At 40.5% G+C, this 17820-nt stretch overlaps 1 protein-coding gene across 4 annotated transcripts in view; it reads right to left on the bottom strand.

Moving 5' to 3' along the window:
* Window positions 1–1434: 1434 nt before the first annotated feature.
* Window positions 1435–17820, bottom strand: part of LOC149316709 (SUN domain-containing ossification factor-like) — an 89230-nt gene continuing 72844 nt past the window's right edge. For 3 of the 4 annotated variants that reach the window (XM_089516081.1, XM_089516080.1, XM_089516079.1), the window contains 8 exons: window positions 17252–17336; window positions 15159–16295; window positions 13156–13243; window positions 6934–7038; window positions 6206–6360; window positions 5207–5298; window positions 3584–3639; window positions 1435–3326 (listed from right to left, as the gene is read on the bottom strand). In XM_089516081.1, the coding sequence (XP_089372207.1) occupies window positions 2880–3326; window positions 3584–3639; window positions 5207–5298; window positions 6206–6360; window positions 6934–7038; window positions 13156–13243; window positions 15159–16295; window positions 17252–17336 (2165 nt within the window). In that variant the 3' untranslated portion in view covers window positions 1435–2879. The remainder of the gene's footprint in view (window positions 3327–3583; window positions 3640–5206; window positions 5299–6205; window positions 6361–6933; window positions 7039–13155; window positions 13244–15158; window positions 16296–17251; window positions 17337–17820) is intronic. The other variant, XM_089516078.1, reaches the window with a different exon arrangement.

Below are 17820 nucleotides of genomic sequence, written 5' to 3'. Positions count from 1 at the left end.
GAGTCCAAATCCAAATCCATCCCAGAGTTGGAGGTTGAGGTATCAGAGATTGAAGGCTGCAGCAGCCAAGTTGCAACAGGGACCACTGTCTGATTGGAAATAGTAATGGCTGAAGGTTAAACTGCTTTAGCAGGCTGCCTGAATAGTTTCTTGTTACATCACCAAAAGTCTCTTCTGTAAGGTATGTTTCATGTGCTGAACAGCATGCTCAGTGGAGGCAATTGCCAAAGTGTGTTCCTGACACCTAGGCTGTATACCTATGGGTTAGGTAATAGTGGCATCAAGCTTCATTCCCATAGTAAGCATAGTCCCACCAGTAATTATTATTGTAAGATGAAGAGTTGCTATTTACATTTAGAGCCTCCAACCACTCAACTGGAGGGCATTAGGAGGGGCAGCTAATACCTTAGAGGGGCAAAATCTAAAATGCCTTTAATAGATTGGAGAGCTGCATGAAAGAACCAAAATAAATGGTAACATCAATAGATGTTAAGGCAATACATAAAATGCATAAAATATAGGATATATAGGATACTTTCCTAGTACACGTGAAAAGGGAGATTACAGTGTGATACGATGGCCAAAAAAGCTAATACAGTTCTAGGCTGCATCAACAAGAGTATAGTGTTCCAATCAAGGAAAATATTAGAGGCACTATATTCTGCTTTGGTGAGAGTTCACCTGGAATGCTGTGTCCACCTCTGGGCACCACATTTCGAGAAAGATATTGACACACTAGAACGTTTCCAGAGAAAGGCAACCAAGATGATCAAAGCACTTGAAACCAAGCTTTATCAAGATTAACTTAGGCAGCTCAGAAGGTTTAGCTTGAAGGAAAGACTGAGATGTGATATAATAGCCATCTTTAAATATCTTAATGGATATCATGCTCAAGGTGGATCAAAGGTATTTTCTACTGCTCCAGAGACTAGTACACAAACCGATGAATTCAAATTACAAGAGATTCTACTTAAACATTAGGAAGAACTTCTTTATTGTAAGAGCTGTTTGACAGTGGAATAAATTGCCTCAGAAGATGGTGGACTCTCCTTCTTTGCAGGTCTTTGGATGGGCATCTTTCAGGGGTGTTGTAACTGTATATTCCTGCACAGCAGGGGATAGGACTAAATGGCCCTTTCAGTTTCTTATAATTCTATGAAGGTATGCCAGGTAGGAACTGGAAACTACAGATGTTGCTGGACTTCACTTCCCATAACACATAGCTAGCAGATGTAACAAGATCTGGAGGGCCTCATAATTCCCACCTCATTTTATTCCATATTTTGTAACAGAAGGTACTTGTAGAAGATGTCTAGAATAGGCAAGTGAAGCATGGTGACCTCTGCACACAGGATGGCTGAAACCAATGGCTGAGTCAGGATATCTAGTTAAAAAGCTAATTCCAGAATTGCTTGTGGAAAACAAAACACATAATGTATGTTAAAGACAAGTATTCAGATTTATTTGGAAATTCACAGTTTCTACTGGCACTATAAATTTGTAGTTCATCACAAGTTCTAGTGCCACAATTTTGCAGAATTCACGCAAATAGTATAACCATTCTGATTTCCATTCTGGTTTGGGCCCCCTTCTCAATCCATGTTCTTTAAAACAAACAAACCAGGTCCATGCTTTTGTCTGGTTGTGCAGACTAAGTACACACTGTAAAAAAAAGTACTCAAACTAACATGAAAGCTGCAAAAGACTTTAAATAAGTCACATTATGATATTCAGGAAAGGCATTAGCTCATGGGGGGGGGGGGAACATGGTACTAAAAGTGCTGAATAAGTTAACTTATACAATGTAACCTCAAAACAACCAAAAAGGACCTTCTATCACATTCATTCTGATGTACTCATGCTCCCACTATTTATTAAGTACACGCACACGCACACACACACACACACAGAGCACAGAGTGTTATCCAATGCAAAAGCAAACATTATGGACACACCTTTTAGAACATAATATAGATAGTGTCAGATGTTAAATTCACTGCTGGATTTCTACTTGGTCAAATAACTGGGCAAATTATATTTCCAATTTCTTAGCATAGGAAGAAAAAATCATATTGCTGTTCATAATTGTTAATCAAGTTAATCTGGCCACAAGTGTATTAGTACTACATCCTGAAGGGGCACTGTGTCAAGTGACAGCAGGTACTACATCAGATGTATGTCATGATGGTCACAAATGAGTTTACAAAACAAAGATCTAAAGCAGGAGTAGATAATGTGGCCCTCCAGATATTGCAACTCCCACCAGTCCGAGTCATCATAGTCCATGGTGAGGGATTATGAGATCTGTAGATCAACAATATCTCCAGAGCCACAAGATACCCACTCCTGATGTAAAGACAAAGTACATCTAGCATCTGTTCCACAGTGTCCAAGTCATATCACTCAATTTTACTGAAGGCTGATCTATCTGACAGCATGGTAGTGCTGTATTTGCAGAAAATTTAAAAAGTACAAATAAAATTGTTCCTTTCCAGTAGTATTATAAATAGACAAAAGGCACATAAATATGGGAAGGTGCTAGAAACAGGACCACAGCAAAATGGAAAACAGTTACGCTTCAACTCTGTTCCACTAAAATTGGGTTCAAGATCTTGGACTTCAGCCATTGTAAAACACTGTATATAAAATGAATCCCTACTCCGAATCTTCACTTAATCCAAAATTGTCCATTCAGAAAGTCAGCTCTGAAAATGCTGAAGCTTATTAACCAAAGGTGGTTGCTGACACAATCCTATCTAGTTTTAAAAGAATTATCATAATTTCTAGATGCTTCCCAATAAACCAAATAATTTCCCTGTCACCAAATACTACAAGATTTGTCATACAAAAAGTTCCTATTATGAAGAGTTCAATTAACTTTAAAGATGCCCAGAAACAGCTGTGACACCCAGTGTTCCCACAGTTAAATCCTTGTTTCCTTTGATGATATCATGCAGGCTTGGCAAGGACCCCGTCTTAGTCTGTATTAAAGTTTTTATAAGTTTCTCCTGTTCTGGGGCTTTAGATCGTCTTCGTTTGATGGCCCTCTTCTCAGTTTTTGTCTTTTGGACCTGTCCATTGCACAAACCTGTGCATGCTGAAATGCCACAGAAGTAGGATTCTTCTGACTGTGATGAGGTTTCAGAACTTCCTTCTGATGGCGGACCTTTGTACAAAGAGTGATATACATCACCAATATTGGAGAAGTCTCTCTGATTTGTAAAGGGCTTCCTGCTTTTTAATTCTCCATTAGCTACTTGTTGCACTGGCTCAGCCACTGGCTTGACGGTTTCAATTTTTTCACTTTTATATTTACAACGTTTCTTCTAAAACAGAGGGAAAAAACATTAGTAAGAATGCTTCAAGATCATGTATTTGAGTTCAAGGACAAGATTCTACATGCTGAATCCTGTTCTTGATAACTTTCTGCAAATTCTCTTAAGAAATTAGAAATGAGCTGGGCAACCTGTCTCAGTTTGAAAGCACAAACACACAACACAAGCACAAACTTAGGAACAATCAATCACATACTGGTACTAAGTATATTAGCGTCCTTGGTACACTTTTCTACAAAATAACATACCTTTTTTTCTGGGGAAAACTTCAGTGGTTCTACAATATAGAAGTCATCTGGGTCCACTGAAAGGGGGGGAAAGTCAGAAAGTATACACAAATGATTACTTTCATACAGATTATAATTCCCTTTTAACAATACATGGAGGCATTAAAAAGAATTCAACTAGAAAGTGGAAGGTCAATCTAACGAACCTACAGTTCAGTTCCAAAAATGTTCTTATATCAGATGTTACATCTTTTATGAGACCCAGCATAGTATAGTGGTTTGGGTATGACCCTGGAGACCAGGTTTCAAATCCCTGCTCAGCCATGGAAACGAACTGATGACCTTGCACAAGTTACACTCTTGCAGCCCCAGAAGAATGCAAAGGTAACCCTGCTCTGAATAAATCTTGCCAAGAAGACATCATGATAGTTTTGTCTTAGAGTCACAATAAGTGCAAAATACTTTGAAGGCACACAACAACAAGTTGTTGTACTTGTTATACTTGGAGAGTATAATACAAAAGAATAAATTCAAATTTCATCATACACTTATATAACCTGGGGGGCAAAAGGATGGAAATTAATATGGTAACTGAAATTCTGGATAATTTGAAGGTCTGAAATTATATATCACTTCATGGATGGAGAAAATTATTTCTCCAGAGAGGCTGTTACACAGAAAGCAACTTTAAGTATCTTTCCCCCTTTCAAAGTTCTCATACTTTCTTAAATAATCATGGTCTTGTCATGCTTAATTACTGTCCTTGGGCATGTGTGTTAATGAAAGGTTATGGATTATGCTATCCTATTGGTGATGCTGTGAAAAGAAACTATTGTGTATCAGTAGTGGCCTGGGATGATGAGCAGATCATAGAATCACAGAGTTGGAAGAGACCACAAGGGCCATCCAGTCCAACCCCCTGCCATGCAGGAACTCTCACTCAAAGCATCCCCAACAGATGGCCATCCAGCCTCTGCTTAAAGACCTCTAAGGAAGGAGACTCCACTACACTCCGAGGGAGTGTATTCCACTGTGTAACAGCTCTCACTGTCAGGAAGTTCAACTTAATGTTGAGGTGGAATCTCTTTTCCTGTAGCTTGCATCCATTGTTCTGGGTCCTGTTCTTTAGAGCAGCAGAAAACAAGCTTGCTCCCTCCTCAATATGACATCCCTTCAAATATTTAAACAGAACTATCATATCACCTCTTAACCTTGTCTTTTCCAGGCTAAACATACCTTCTTATATTTTACAATGACTTCCCACAGCAAGTCTGTGTGACCTGAAGTATCAGCAAGAGATTGAAATACCAATCAACTTCTTATACTTTGGAAACACGATTCCCTTATTTCTGCAGCAAACGAACCTATTCTTCTTTTGAAAGAACCCTCAACAGTTAAAACCCTTCAACGTTGGTGAAGAAGGTTCATTGGGTCAGGGACACATGATCAATGAATGGGAAAGGTATTCCAGGTGTTGCCCAAATCATGCTAACCTTAGAAAGTCTGACCACTTAGTGGATGCATTTAATTACTCAGCCTTTTCCTAAATTAATACTGAATCAGACACAAATTTATGCTGTTCTGTTACTTGAAGTTAGCACCAATTTTGCCATGAAATGCTGTAGAAACAAATAGCTGAATTACCTTCTTTGTTGTTAAGCTGAAAAGACTGAGATCTAGTGAGTGGGAAAGAAGTTCGCCTTTTCAAATTCATATCATCATAGGAAGAAACACATCTATAGGTGAAAAAAATACCTTTTTAGTTGGAAATAAATATTTATAAAGATAAATACATATTGTGAAGTCAAAGGCTTTTCTGAAGATGCCAGCCACAGATGCTGGCAAAACGTCAGGAATAAACTCTTTTAGAACATGGCCACCATAGCCCAAAAAACCCACAAAAATCTATAAATACATATTCTCTTCTCATCATCATTTTCTGCTTTACATCCAAAACCAAGCTTTCCATTTAGGAGAAATTCTCAGAAACCTTGTCATTTGTAAGTTTCTACCATCAAATAGTGCAGTGCCTAGTGCCAAAGTATTTTGCTACTGAAAATTTGCTCAGAGCAAAGTCATATGTTAGTGAAAGTTTATGGAGGTGGTATCACTTATATCCCAGAAGGAGTAGGCAAGTCAGTGGGTCAATGAGAAATTTTGCACAGGTATATGTTTATACTAAAAAGTCTTTCAACTGGCTCTTCATAAAGATTATTTGGAGGACAGGTTCAACCAATTTCTTAACGGTGTTATTTTCACAGGCCTTTTATGGGAATGTTACGTTCCAGTGCAACTTCTGGGCCAAATCTAGCCTCAAGAATATGTGGGGTAAATGTGAGGAGCTGTTCTTTTAAATTCATTCTGGTGATATTTCTATCATGCTGGAGACACCAATAAAAATTCTGTGAAAATATCCACACTCCCAACCAGTAACATTTCACAAACACTGTGATTTTTTGATGAAAGTGAGAAATGAAATTATGTCTTAGTCAAAACAAAGTATGGCAAACAGTTTTTTAAACTGCTAATGGATCAGTTCTCAATAAGCTCGGTTGTCAATCAGGAATAGTTTCCTTGAATACAGTAAATTCAAAGAAAGAACACAAATTACAAAGCAACAAGTAAACTAGGAAATAAAGCTACCTTTTGGGACTGGGATAGTAATCACTTTTGGGAACTTTTGAGAAGTAATTATTGTTGAACTCTGATTTATTTTTGCAACGTTGCACAAAAAGTATCAAACCTAGGATGGCACAGAGTATCAAAGAAATCACAAGATAGCTTTGGCGATCAGAAACCTAAAAATACACAAGAGATATTCACAATTAAATATGAAACATACATAAATGAGCTGCTGCAACACAGCCCACAATCTTCACCAGAGTTAACAGCAAGGCTAGCAAGCTTATCTATTATTTCAATGTATAGCATTCCCTTTGAATAAATTACCAGGGCAGCTCAGAACAAAATATTAAACACCTCATAAGAACAATTAGACTGGCGAGCAAAAAATGGGGAGCAAAACAACAGACTGCTCATGGTCCATAAAGTGCAGATCTTCAAACAGAACTTGTAAAACTTCAACTTTACATTGTTCCTTAGGAATATTATGAACATCTGCTAGACTGTCTTAAGTTGACTGACACATTACAAATAGGTCCCCAAATGACCAGGGATATCATGTAGTATTTTTAACATGAAAAATGTGTGTTAATTGAGGATCTAAATAATTTTTGAAACTTAGAAACATGACACCATTTTTAATATTAATGATTTTGTTCAGAAGAGTTACAGCTGAAACATATTTTCTATGACCTAGGTTAGCATCCAATTTGTAAAATATTTTTCTTGCATATCGTTCAGATTTTTACCTCTCTTTTCAGTTCAGTCACAGTTGCTGACAGATTAAAGACCAGTTGTGTCATGTTGTTCAGTTGTGCCTGTAGAAGCTGGATAGCCTCAGTCTGCTTCAAATCCTTGATAAGGTACAAGGGGAGAAAAAAAAATCAAAACTTTTTCTTTCATAATGTAGCTTGTCAGATACTTGCTTCATATGGCAAGGCTCTCCCTCCCTTGTTGAAGCTGATGACACAAGGCAAAAGACAAGATGAATGATTAAAGTACACCTAAGAATATTCTAATAGAATAAATTTGACCCTCATTTTAAAAAACAGCCGACTACTGTATAAGCATCAACTTGCCAACTTCAGGGTTGGGTGGACTGGGAAGAGAAAACACTTGTGATTTTCCTTAAATAACTGTTATCTTCCGGCCTATGAGGGAGTTGACCAGACAGGCCCAGCTCCATCAGGGCTAGCCTGGAAGAAGAGACTCCTCCCCCCATAATTGTCATCTTCCGGCCTATGAGGAAGTTGACCAGGCAGGCCCAGCTCCATCAGGGCTAGCCTGAAGAAAAAGCCCTCCCTCCAGTCCATCTGCCTTGGTCCAGACCTCAGAGGGAGAGAAGAATGCTGGACCTGATCCCCTCCCCCCACCATTCCCTTCTCCTTTTGTGTCGTGTCTTTTTAGATTGTAAGCCTGAGGGCAGGGAACCGTCTATTATCCCCTCTGTTGTAAACCGCCTGGATTCCCAGTGATTTGGCGGCATATAAATAAATCCTATTATTATTATTATTATTAAATGAACAAATGACAGTAGCATAATTTTGGTGTTGTGTGTCTTCAAGTAATTTCCAATTTATGGAGAACCTATCATAGTCTTTTCTTTGCAAGATTTGTACAGAGGGAGTTTGCCTTTGCCTTCCTCTGAGGCTGAGTGAGTGTGACTTGCCCAAGGTCATTTAGTGGATTTCCATGGCTGAGTGGAGATTTGAACTAGTGGGCTCCAGAGTCGGAATCCAGTGCTTAAACCACTATGCTAGACTGGCTCTCCCATTTGTACTGGGTAGAAAATTTAAATTCTAGCTCTATTTCATTCTATTTAAAAACAAAATCCAAGTCATTAGGGATGCAGACTTCAAGATGTGATGCTAGAACAGTGGTTGGAGTGGGAGGAATGTCTTTACTGCCTCTTCTCCATTAGCTAGCAGAGAGAAATGCACATCTGAATAGCTTTTTCAGGGTACAAGGTTGACCAACTAAATGTGCACAGACTGTTGCACCCAGAAAGAAAAGAAACATTATGCAATAGGCCATCTGCGGATTCTACCATCCACAGATGGCAAGTCTGTAAAGGGGTTGGCAGCAGAGGAAGAGGAAGAGGCTGAGGAACGAGGAGGAGGCAGCAGAGGGAAAAAGGTGGTGGAGGGGAAAAGGCAGCAGTGAGAAAGAGGCAGAGAGAGGAAGAGGAGGAGGGGGGAGGAAAAGGAGGCAGCCTGCCATCATCCTCCACAGTGAGAAAGGTGAGGTGGGGTTCGGGCGGCCAGGGCAGCAAAGTCTCATTGTCCCCAATAGTGGCATGGCTGCATGACTGTGCCATCATTGAGAACAGTGGGACTTGAACATCCACGGATTTTGGCATCCATACGGGAATCAGGAGTGGATCCCTTGCAGATACTGAGGGCTGACCATAGCTGTTACACAATAAATTTAGTTTAATTCACAGAAAATAAAAGGATTTAGCTGTTTCTAAGTAAACAAAGTACAAATGTTACCATAGATAACAGTAGAACACTCAATACATCCACAGACTTAAGAAGGACAGGGTGCTTACTTGTAACTTTGGTTGAGTGGTCAGCTATGAACTTGCTCATATGAGTCATCCTGCACATGCACAGCTAAATCTTTGGAAACTTATAGAGCTGAGCAATCCTTTAGGTGCATGCCCACCCACTGATGACACCCAAATATATTTCTCTCTGTCTCAGACTGATGCAGTGACTAAGGATGGCATCTCTCCTCTGAATGCCTGTCTTGGGGCGGTAATGGACTGAATGAGGGAATAACCAACTCAAGCTGAATCCAGGTAAGACAGAGGTATTCGTTATAGGAAACCCAAGCCCTGGTATGGAATTATGTCAGCCAGTTCTGGATAGGGTCACACTTCCCCTGAAAAACTCTGTCCACAGCTTGGGGGTGCTCCTCAACTCATCACTTCACCTGACGGCTCAGGTGGATGCAACAGTCAGGAGCACTTGTTATCAGCTTCGGCTGATACGCCAGCTGTGCCCCTTCCTGGAGCAGGGAGACGTTGAAACAGTAGTACATAATAATTTTAATAATTTGTTTTATTTATATACCGCTATTCCAAAGATCATAGCGGTGAACAGCAAGTAAGCTAATTAGCAAGTAAGCTAATTTGCCCCCATCAGTCTGGGTACTCATTTTAGCGACCTCGGAAGGATGCAAGCCTGAGTCGAGCTTGGGCCCTTTTGCTGGTCTTGAACTCGCAACCTTGTGGTTTTGAGTGAATGGCTGCAGTACAGGCATTTACCCACTGCACCACCAGGGCTCCTACATGTGCTGATCACCTCTCGATTGGACTTCTGCAATGCGCTCTACATGGGGCTACCCTTGTGCCAAGTTCAGAAACTTCAACTTGTACAAAATATGGCAGGCTGGTTAATTACAGGTTCTCGTAATGATTACATAACACCAGTTTTGAAATCCCTTCACTGGCTGCCAATTAGTTTCCAGGCAAGGTACAAGGGGTTGGTGATTAACTTTAAAGCCCTACATGGCTTGGGTCCAGAATACTTAAGGGACCGCCTTCTTCCATACTGTCCATCCCGCACTTAAGGTCCTCGGGGAAGAATCTACTTCAGCCAATAAAATCTAGGCTAACTTCAGTCACCCAGAGGGCCTTTTCCATCGCAGCTATGGAACGACCTGTCGAAGGAGATCCGCAACATTTCTACTCTTACAGCCATTAAGAAGGCTCTTAAGACGGATCTCTTCCAGCAGGCCTTCCCTACCTAATTCTTCTCCCCATTTACTGTGACTTACGTCACTCTGTCCAATGAGAAGAATTAAATTAAAATTAATAAAAATTATATTCTTAGCTCAAGAAGAAAAGTCCTCCCTCCATCCCAACTGTCATCATCAGACTTGGGAGGGAGTGAAAAAGACAGGCCCAATTTCCATCAGGCCTAACTGTAAATTACTGTAACTAACGTCACTCTCTTTTATTTTATTTTATTTTATTTTATTTTATTTTATTTTATTTTATTTATTTTTTGTATTTTATTTTATTGTATTCTCTATATTTTTATTGTTGTAACCCGCCTGGATTCCTTGTGATTGGGCGGGCTATAAATAACTTCTTCTTGTTGTTGTTGTTGTTATTATTACTGCCATAACATAGAATAAGATGAAAGACTTTCTACAAAGGGGTAGTCAACTGCCCATGTAAAGTGAGAGTTTGCTGAACATCTAAGGAATGGAGAGCATGTGTTAAGTATGTAGCTGGATATGGGTAGAATATAGGGAGTTCTAATTACTATGACATGTGAACAGTGGATACTACCTTTGGCAGGAGTGAAATATCAGATTGAAGAAAGACACGCTCAAGATGGAAGGGTAAGAGCATAAGGCAACCAGTTCCTGGCCCTCCTTCCTGATGTAATAGCCACCAGAAAGGCCACTTTGACAAAAGATGAAGTTCACATGAAACAGTCTTAAAGACTTGGGAGTGCCTCTAGATTTGATAGTTCTGATTAGAAATCTGTATTTCATACAAATGACAAGTGGGTCAGGCAAGGCCGCATATTATCACCCTACTTGTTCAACTTGTATGCAGAAAATAACATACTAAGAGCATCTTTAGACTTGGAAGGAGACAGAATAAAGATAGGAAGAAGCAACATCAATAATCTAGGACATGAGGATAGCATTATACTAGCGGAAAACATCATGGACTTGCAACAATTACTAAGGAAAGTCAAGGAAGAAAGTGCAAAGGCAGGCTTGTTGCTGAACATAAAGAAAACAAAAATAATGACTACAGAAGATCTACATAAATTCAACCTAGAAGACTGTACACAAGATTAGGGGGCTCATGGGCCTGAATCTACAAGACCTAATCAGAGCAGTGGAGGATAAAGGATCTTGGTGATGTTTCATACACAGCGTCACCATGGGGTGAGTTCAATTCGAGGGCAGCTAACAACAACAACCAGAGATAGATGGGCCAGACTGGGTTTTTTTCAGCATGCCCACTGGGAGCTGTATAAAAAGATGTGTTTTTGGAAGGCGAGTTCAGAGATGTTAAACAAGCCTCCCATAACATGCCTTAATATTGGAGGTACTCTTGCATGGGATGTTTTGAAGGTTCTGCAGGTTCTTGCACAAGCATCATTCCTACACAAAGAAGTTAATTGCAATGGCCAGTTAACAGAAAAATTTTGTTTGCAGTGAAGGCACTTCTTGAAGAGGCCCATGGAGGCCATAAATTCCCAAACGGGCAGGAAGAAAGAACATCCAAGCTAACTAAGAAAGGAAAACATGTAAAATACTGGAAAGATCCTAAAGAGAAACACAAAAGGAATGGCTAAAGGACAAGAATCTCTCATGACATTTCAAGACTCCAAAGGGAGTTCCAGATACTGTTGCTAATGTGGGCAATAAAAAGTAACTGAGACTGGCCATCAGCACAGAACAATACACATGCAAATCACTCCTGCATTCCCAGGCTCACACAGTATATATACACCCAACTTTTTCCAGGCAAAGCATTCTCTGAAGATGCCAGCCACAGATGCTGGTGAAACGTCAGGAAGAAAATTTTCTAGAACATGGCCACATAGCCCGAAAAACCCACAAAAAACCATGGATGCCAGCCATGAAAACCTTTGACTTCACACCTCTCAACCGTCTCTTCTCCAGGCTAAACATCCCCAGCTCTAAGTCGTTCCTCACAGGGCATAGTTTCCAGACCCTTCACCATTTTAGTCACCCTCCTTTGGACACGCTCCAGTTTCTCAACATCCTTTTTGAATTGTCATGCCCAGAACTGGACACAGTATTCCAGGTGGGGCCTGACCAAAGCAAAATACAGTCGCACTATTTCTTCTCTTGACCTAGACACTATACTTTTATTGATGCTGCCTAAAATTGCATTGGCCTTTTTAGCTGCCTCATCACACTCTTGACTCATGTTTAATTTGTGGTCTACTTGGACTCCTAGATCCCTTTCACATGTAGTCTCCTTAAGCCAGGTATCCCCCATCCTATATCTGTGCATTTAGTTTTTCTGCCCTAAGTGCAGTACCTTACATTTTTCTGTGTTGAATATCATTTTGTTAGCTTTGGCCCAGCTAATCCAATTTATTCAGGTCATTTTGAATTTTGATCCTGTCCTCTGGAGTGTTAGCTCTGGAGTGTTAGGAAGTTAACTCTTCCTAATTTGGTGTCATCTGCACATTTGATAAGTATGCCCCTAATTCTGTCATCCAAGTCATTGATAAAGATGTTGAATAGCATTGGACCCAAAACAGAACCCTGTGGCACCCCACTGGTCACTTCTCTCCACGATGAAAAGGAGCCATTGTTGAGCACCCTTTGGGTTTGGCCGGTCAACCAATTACAAATCCATGTAACAGTTACCTTGTCTAGCCCACATTTTACAAGCTTGTTTCCAAGAATGTCATGGGGAAACTTGTCAAACGCCTTGTCAAAATTTGTGTGGACTGTACCTTCAGTCTCATGGAGAACTCACAGGAGAGGGTTGGGACTCCCACCTAAAGAACTGCTCAGCTCTAGAAGTTTCTGACATTTAGCTGCACATGTTCTAGATGACCAATTTGTGTGAGTCAGAGACCATGAAGAAGAATAAATAGTTACACATTTTGTGTTCTTCTTAAAATCAGGTTAATAGATTGGATAAGCTAAAATGCCATCTAATAATTTCTGAATGAGAAAAAATTTGTTGAGTAGAAAAAAGTAGTAACTACTTCAGTTATAGTAGAAACTCCCTTAGAAGCAAAATAAAATCAAAGATAAATATTACATTTACCACACAAAGATAACAGCATAGAAATAATGACAAAACAGGATGCATACATAATCAAGGCAGATAACTGTGGCTCTCTTAAGGTGTTCTTGAACTTCTACTCCCATAATTCCTATTATGTGGCTGAGACTGCTGTAGGACCAAAACATCTGTGGATACACAGTTGCTCTCTCAGTAAACGTACCTGTTTTTCTGCTACGCGTGAAGTATTCTGAAGTTTTATTATAGTTTTATTAAAAGCCTTCTGCATTTCTTCCATTTGTTTTCGATACCTACAAAATAATTTAGACAAACTCTTAAGAGAACACCCGCTTTTCATCTCTTACCAATCTGTTTTTCCCATATCACTGCTATGTACCAGGAAGGTCAAGAAAGGCATAAATCTGGTCTTTTTTATGCCATACTTAAAGGAGAGGTAGGAGGCGCTCCCAAACAATTATCCGATTAATTTTTCTGACTATGGTGTTGTCCTGAATATGTACCTTTGTACTCTGAAGTAACATTCAATCTTGCCTACTGTAATATGGCTGAGCTTCCCAACTTTCACACTTAGGTTGCCTTTGGTTAAATTTGGGGGGAAAGTGGCACATTAAATAAATAAATAAATAAATAAAACATCTCAAAGAACATTTGCAATGGGCTATACTTCAGTGTGCATATTGAGATTCTACTATTCTGGACACATTTTGTTGATACAGATTGTGTCTCCCTTATACAAAATGTTCCAAAATCTTTAACCTTTTAAGCACTGACGTGACAGGACAAAAGCAGAGGCAGAAGCAAACCCCACACATTCTTCAGGTGGGAAGGTGGGAAAAGGCGCAGGCAAAGTCTGCACAAATGGTGACTGCTGTGGCTGCGTCTCCACTGCCAACCCGCCAGGTGAACGGAGGTCCACAGCATGATACAGCTGTAGCATCTGCTGATGACCATCTCTAGCCTTGGCCTAGAGTAGAGCCCCATAACAAAAAACAGCCTTCCTCAGCTCTCTCTCCCCTTCACCCTCTGGCTCCCAGTCACTGCCTTTCCAACCTTCAGCAGATGGAAAACCAGTAATAGCAGCCAATTCTGGCAGTGATGGTGGGGCTGCTTTCTCCTGCTCTCCCTCTCCTGAGTGCACCCAGCCACCCAGGTTCTGCAGGATGAGTGTGCAGCTCTGGGGAGCATTCTGCAACTCCTGCCCATTCTGCAACAACAATGGCACCTCCAACTTCCTGAGGACAAAATGAGCAAGTGTCTGGAGAAGGAGGCACCCATCTCCCACAAGCAGTGGTTCATGACCACTAATGTCTGGGCTGGGGAAGTGCACAGGACCAGCCATGGTACTGGGGAGGGGGAGTTGCAGCAATCGCACTATTGTAGCCACAGTTGCTGCCACCACTTCCTTGTCTGTTGGCATGGTACTTTGCTGCTTCATCTGTGGCAGCAGAATCAGTAAAAGCAAAGAATTGATGTTGCAAGTTTAGTCCCTTCACAATGGCAAGCAGCCCTTCTTCTTGTTCCAGCAGCACTAGGAGCCAGTGCATAAGGTGCAGGAGGTGAATGACGAGGAAGAAGGGACGCTTGATGCGGGGGGACTTGACTCACAGCTTCAGATCTTTGCCCTGGCTGATACCACTACTGCAGATGAAGCAGTAAAGCATCACGCCAGCAGGTAAGGAAGAGGAGGCAGTGGCTGTGGCTAGTACAACCACTACTGCCACCTCCCCTCTCCAGCATCATGACTAATCCTGTATGCATGCCCACCCTACATGGGCATGATGGTAGCTATGAGCCGTTGCTTACATCTCTTTCTCTGGACATTCACTTCATGTTGCCCAAGGTAGAGCCGTAAACAGTGCCTTCATGTTTGGGGAGGGGGGAGACAGGGACACTTGTGGGGCACTCTGCTGAATTACAAATACAAGAATACTTGTATTCCAAAATCCAGCAAATTCCAAATCCTTCTAGTCCTAAGCATTTTGGATAAGGGATACTCAACCTGTATAAGCTTTTATAGGCTTTCTGTTTATGGTCCTTCCTGTTTCCTTGCTCCAAAGATTCTACCTCTATACTTATTGTCCATTATTTCCATTAAGACCTTTCCGAATGTATTATGTTGTAGTATAGGCAAAATATGCTGTTTAGTTTCAAAGATGATTTCCTCCATCACCTTTTTTAATGAATCTGAATATAAGACCTCCATACCTTTGACTGAGTTCTTCTAAGTAACGGCTGCTGAGAGACATATTTACTTCCAGGGCTTTAATACGATTGTTCAATCTCATAAACACAGACTCTTTTTGGTTTGATCCATGAACAAGATTTCCATTTCCATAAGCCAAATCTGTGGAATTCTGCAGCTCAGCATAAAAGTCTGTAGCAGTTCGTGGCAAACCACCAGAAACAGGAATAGAAAGAAATGTTTCCTCAACTGTCTGCTCATCATCTTTTATTTCCAAAGAAGATGACTCTACCTGAGATGCCACTTGCTTTTCCACATCTAAAGAGCTAATTTTTGTTTCTCCTTCATAGTTTTCTGTGGCAACTGTACATTCAGGATGTGGAACAGTCTCTATTAATTTTGAAATAATTTCAGCAGAGGTTTTTTCTTCTGTGCTCACTTCATGGAATTCAGTTACAATACTGGTTGTAGATGTTTTTTCTGTAACAGACCCTACAACTCCATCTTCTTCTCCATGGATTTCCTCTTGGGAAGGTATCTCTGAGCTTTCCAATGCAATTTCATGTCTTCCAGGCTCTGAGGACAACTCTATTGTAGAAAGTGGCTTGACTCTTGTTGTAACATCCAAGAGAATGGACTGAGATACAGTCTGTGGGTGACTAGGCTCCAGTTCAAAAGTACCCTCAGTCTGATTAATAATGGCCTCATTCAGCAGACTGCTTGAGACACCTATAACAGTTTCTGATGGCTCTGCAATTAAGGCATCTAGTTTCTCTGAGGAATGTTCATGTACCAAAACATCCACTGATTTGGTTGGGACTAGCTGGGCTTGCCAAGTAGCAGCAGAATCATATTTTTTCCAAGTGCTGTCACTTTTGCTGTGGTGGCGATGAAGCATCACTATTGTTGAACACCACTTGAACACATATTCTGAAAAGCTAGAAATACAACAGACTGTCACCAGATCATAGCAATACATTTGTGTTTCAGACTCAAACCATAGTATTTCTTCTTCTTGTTCATCACTTGGCAGTAGGGTCACTGTTGACTGACTTGATTCCTCTTCATATTCATGGACTAGCTGAACAATTGGGCTCTCTTTTGTTATATTGAAGACTAACACCTCCTTTTCAGTCTGTGGTATGTCTGAAGTAGCAAGCCTACAAATACAGTTTGAAAATCAGATATCAAGATGTGCACAGCACAGTGTTTAAAAACAGCTGTAATAGTCAGTGTATTAAAAGCCGAATGATGGCCAGTGTTTTAAATCAGGGGTAGGCAACCTGCGGCCCGCGGGCCAGATGCGGCCCGGCAAGGCCTTGGGACTGGCCCCAGGCTGGTCCTGCCGCTGATTGCCGCCGGAGCCTTTGGCCTATCAGGAGGAGGCAGGCAAGGGGGGGCAAGCGGCAGGCAAGGGGGACAACTGTCTATAGAAGCCTCCGAAACATGCATTTATATTAACATTTTTTAAAAATCAGCCAATTTTTTGCGTGTCCCCCATTTTTAAAAAAAAATGTGTCCTCCATTCGAAAATTTTATCCTACATCTGTCCTGGTTTATTTATTTATTTAATTATTTTTAAAAAATTTATTTATTTATTTTTTGGCTTTGGCCCCCCAGTTGTCTGAGGGACAGCAACCCGGCCCCCGGCTCAAAATGGTTGCCTACCCCTGTTTTAAATCAAGATTTTTTAAAATTATAGTCACTGAAAGTTATCTCTGAATTAGGCAACTGTTCTGTAACAATGCAATTTCTATTGTAAAACTGCTCATAACTGCTCTGCAAAAAGGACTTACTAGGCAAAGAAGAATTAAAGTTTCTCATGTATAAAGCAAAAGAAACATAATGCTAAGATAAGACTTAATACTTCTTTAGGATTGCATTTGGGGGAGTACAAGAAAGGCTGGCTGGAATTGATGTGCTATGTCTGGGATGGAAATAAGGAAGGGTGGAAAAGCTAGGAGTCAGGATGAAGTCAACATGAGGGATGAAATGGGGACTTTATACTTTCTTCTTTAAACTTGATGGTTTTTTTCTCTGATTAAAATTTACTGTAAACAACTACAAGATTGTTGCACTGGGCAAGTTAAAAATTCAACAAATACATGTCACTTACTCTAAGGAAGGAACAGCGGTTGGCTCTGGTAGTTTGGGTGCCATCGTGGAAGTGGCAGTAGTATTTTCAGAGACGTTCTTATTTCCTATCAAAAATACATATAAATTTAAAGATGCTGAAATCATATAATAGGATTGTCTGTGGCTACAAAGGATAAGAAGAGGAATGAATGGCCTATAAATGCATCTTGATTTAAAAAAGGAACTCTTACTTAAAGATAAAAATTTATATACTATACTTATCTATTCTTATGGTGACTTCTTGAAGTGGAGGAGAAAGAAAGAGAGAGACTTCCCCACAGCTCCCAAACTAACTCCCGAATCTGAAAACAAATTCCTTACTCCCACTTAACACAATGTGTTACAAACCCAACTCCGCCAACACTATAGGTTTTCACCAATAAAAACAAAAATATATGGAATGAGGACAAAAAAGAACAACTCTCCAGCATGGTGTAGTAGTTTGAGCACTGGACTATGACTCTGGAGACCAGGGTTCGCATCCTGGCTTGGCCATGAAACCTACAGTAGAATTGGGCAAGTCACACTTTCTCAGCCTCAGAGGATGGC

This window comes from Sceloporus occidentalis, unplaced genomic scaffold, assembly GCF_023333645.1.
Source record: "Sceloporus occidentalis isolate IW3139 unplaced genomic scaffold, rSceOcc1.0.p SCAF_3, whole genome shotgun sequence".
Taxonomy (NCBI): Eukaryota; Metazoa; Chordata; class Lepidosauria; order Squamata; family Phrynosomatidae; genus Sceloporus; species Sceloporus occidentalis.
The sequence above is the reverse complement of the archived record's forward strand: the minus strand, read 5'-3'. Positions and strand labels throughout refer to the sequence as shown.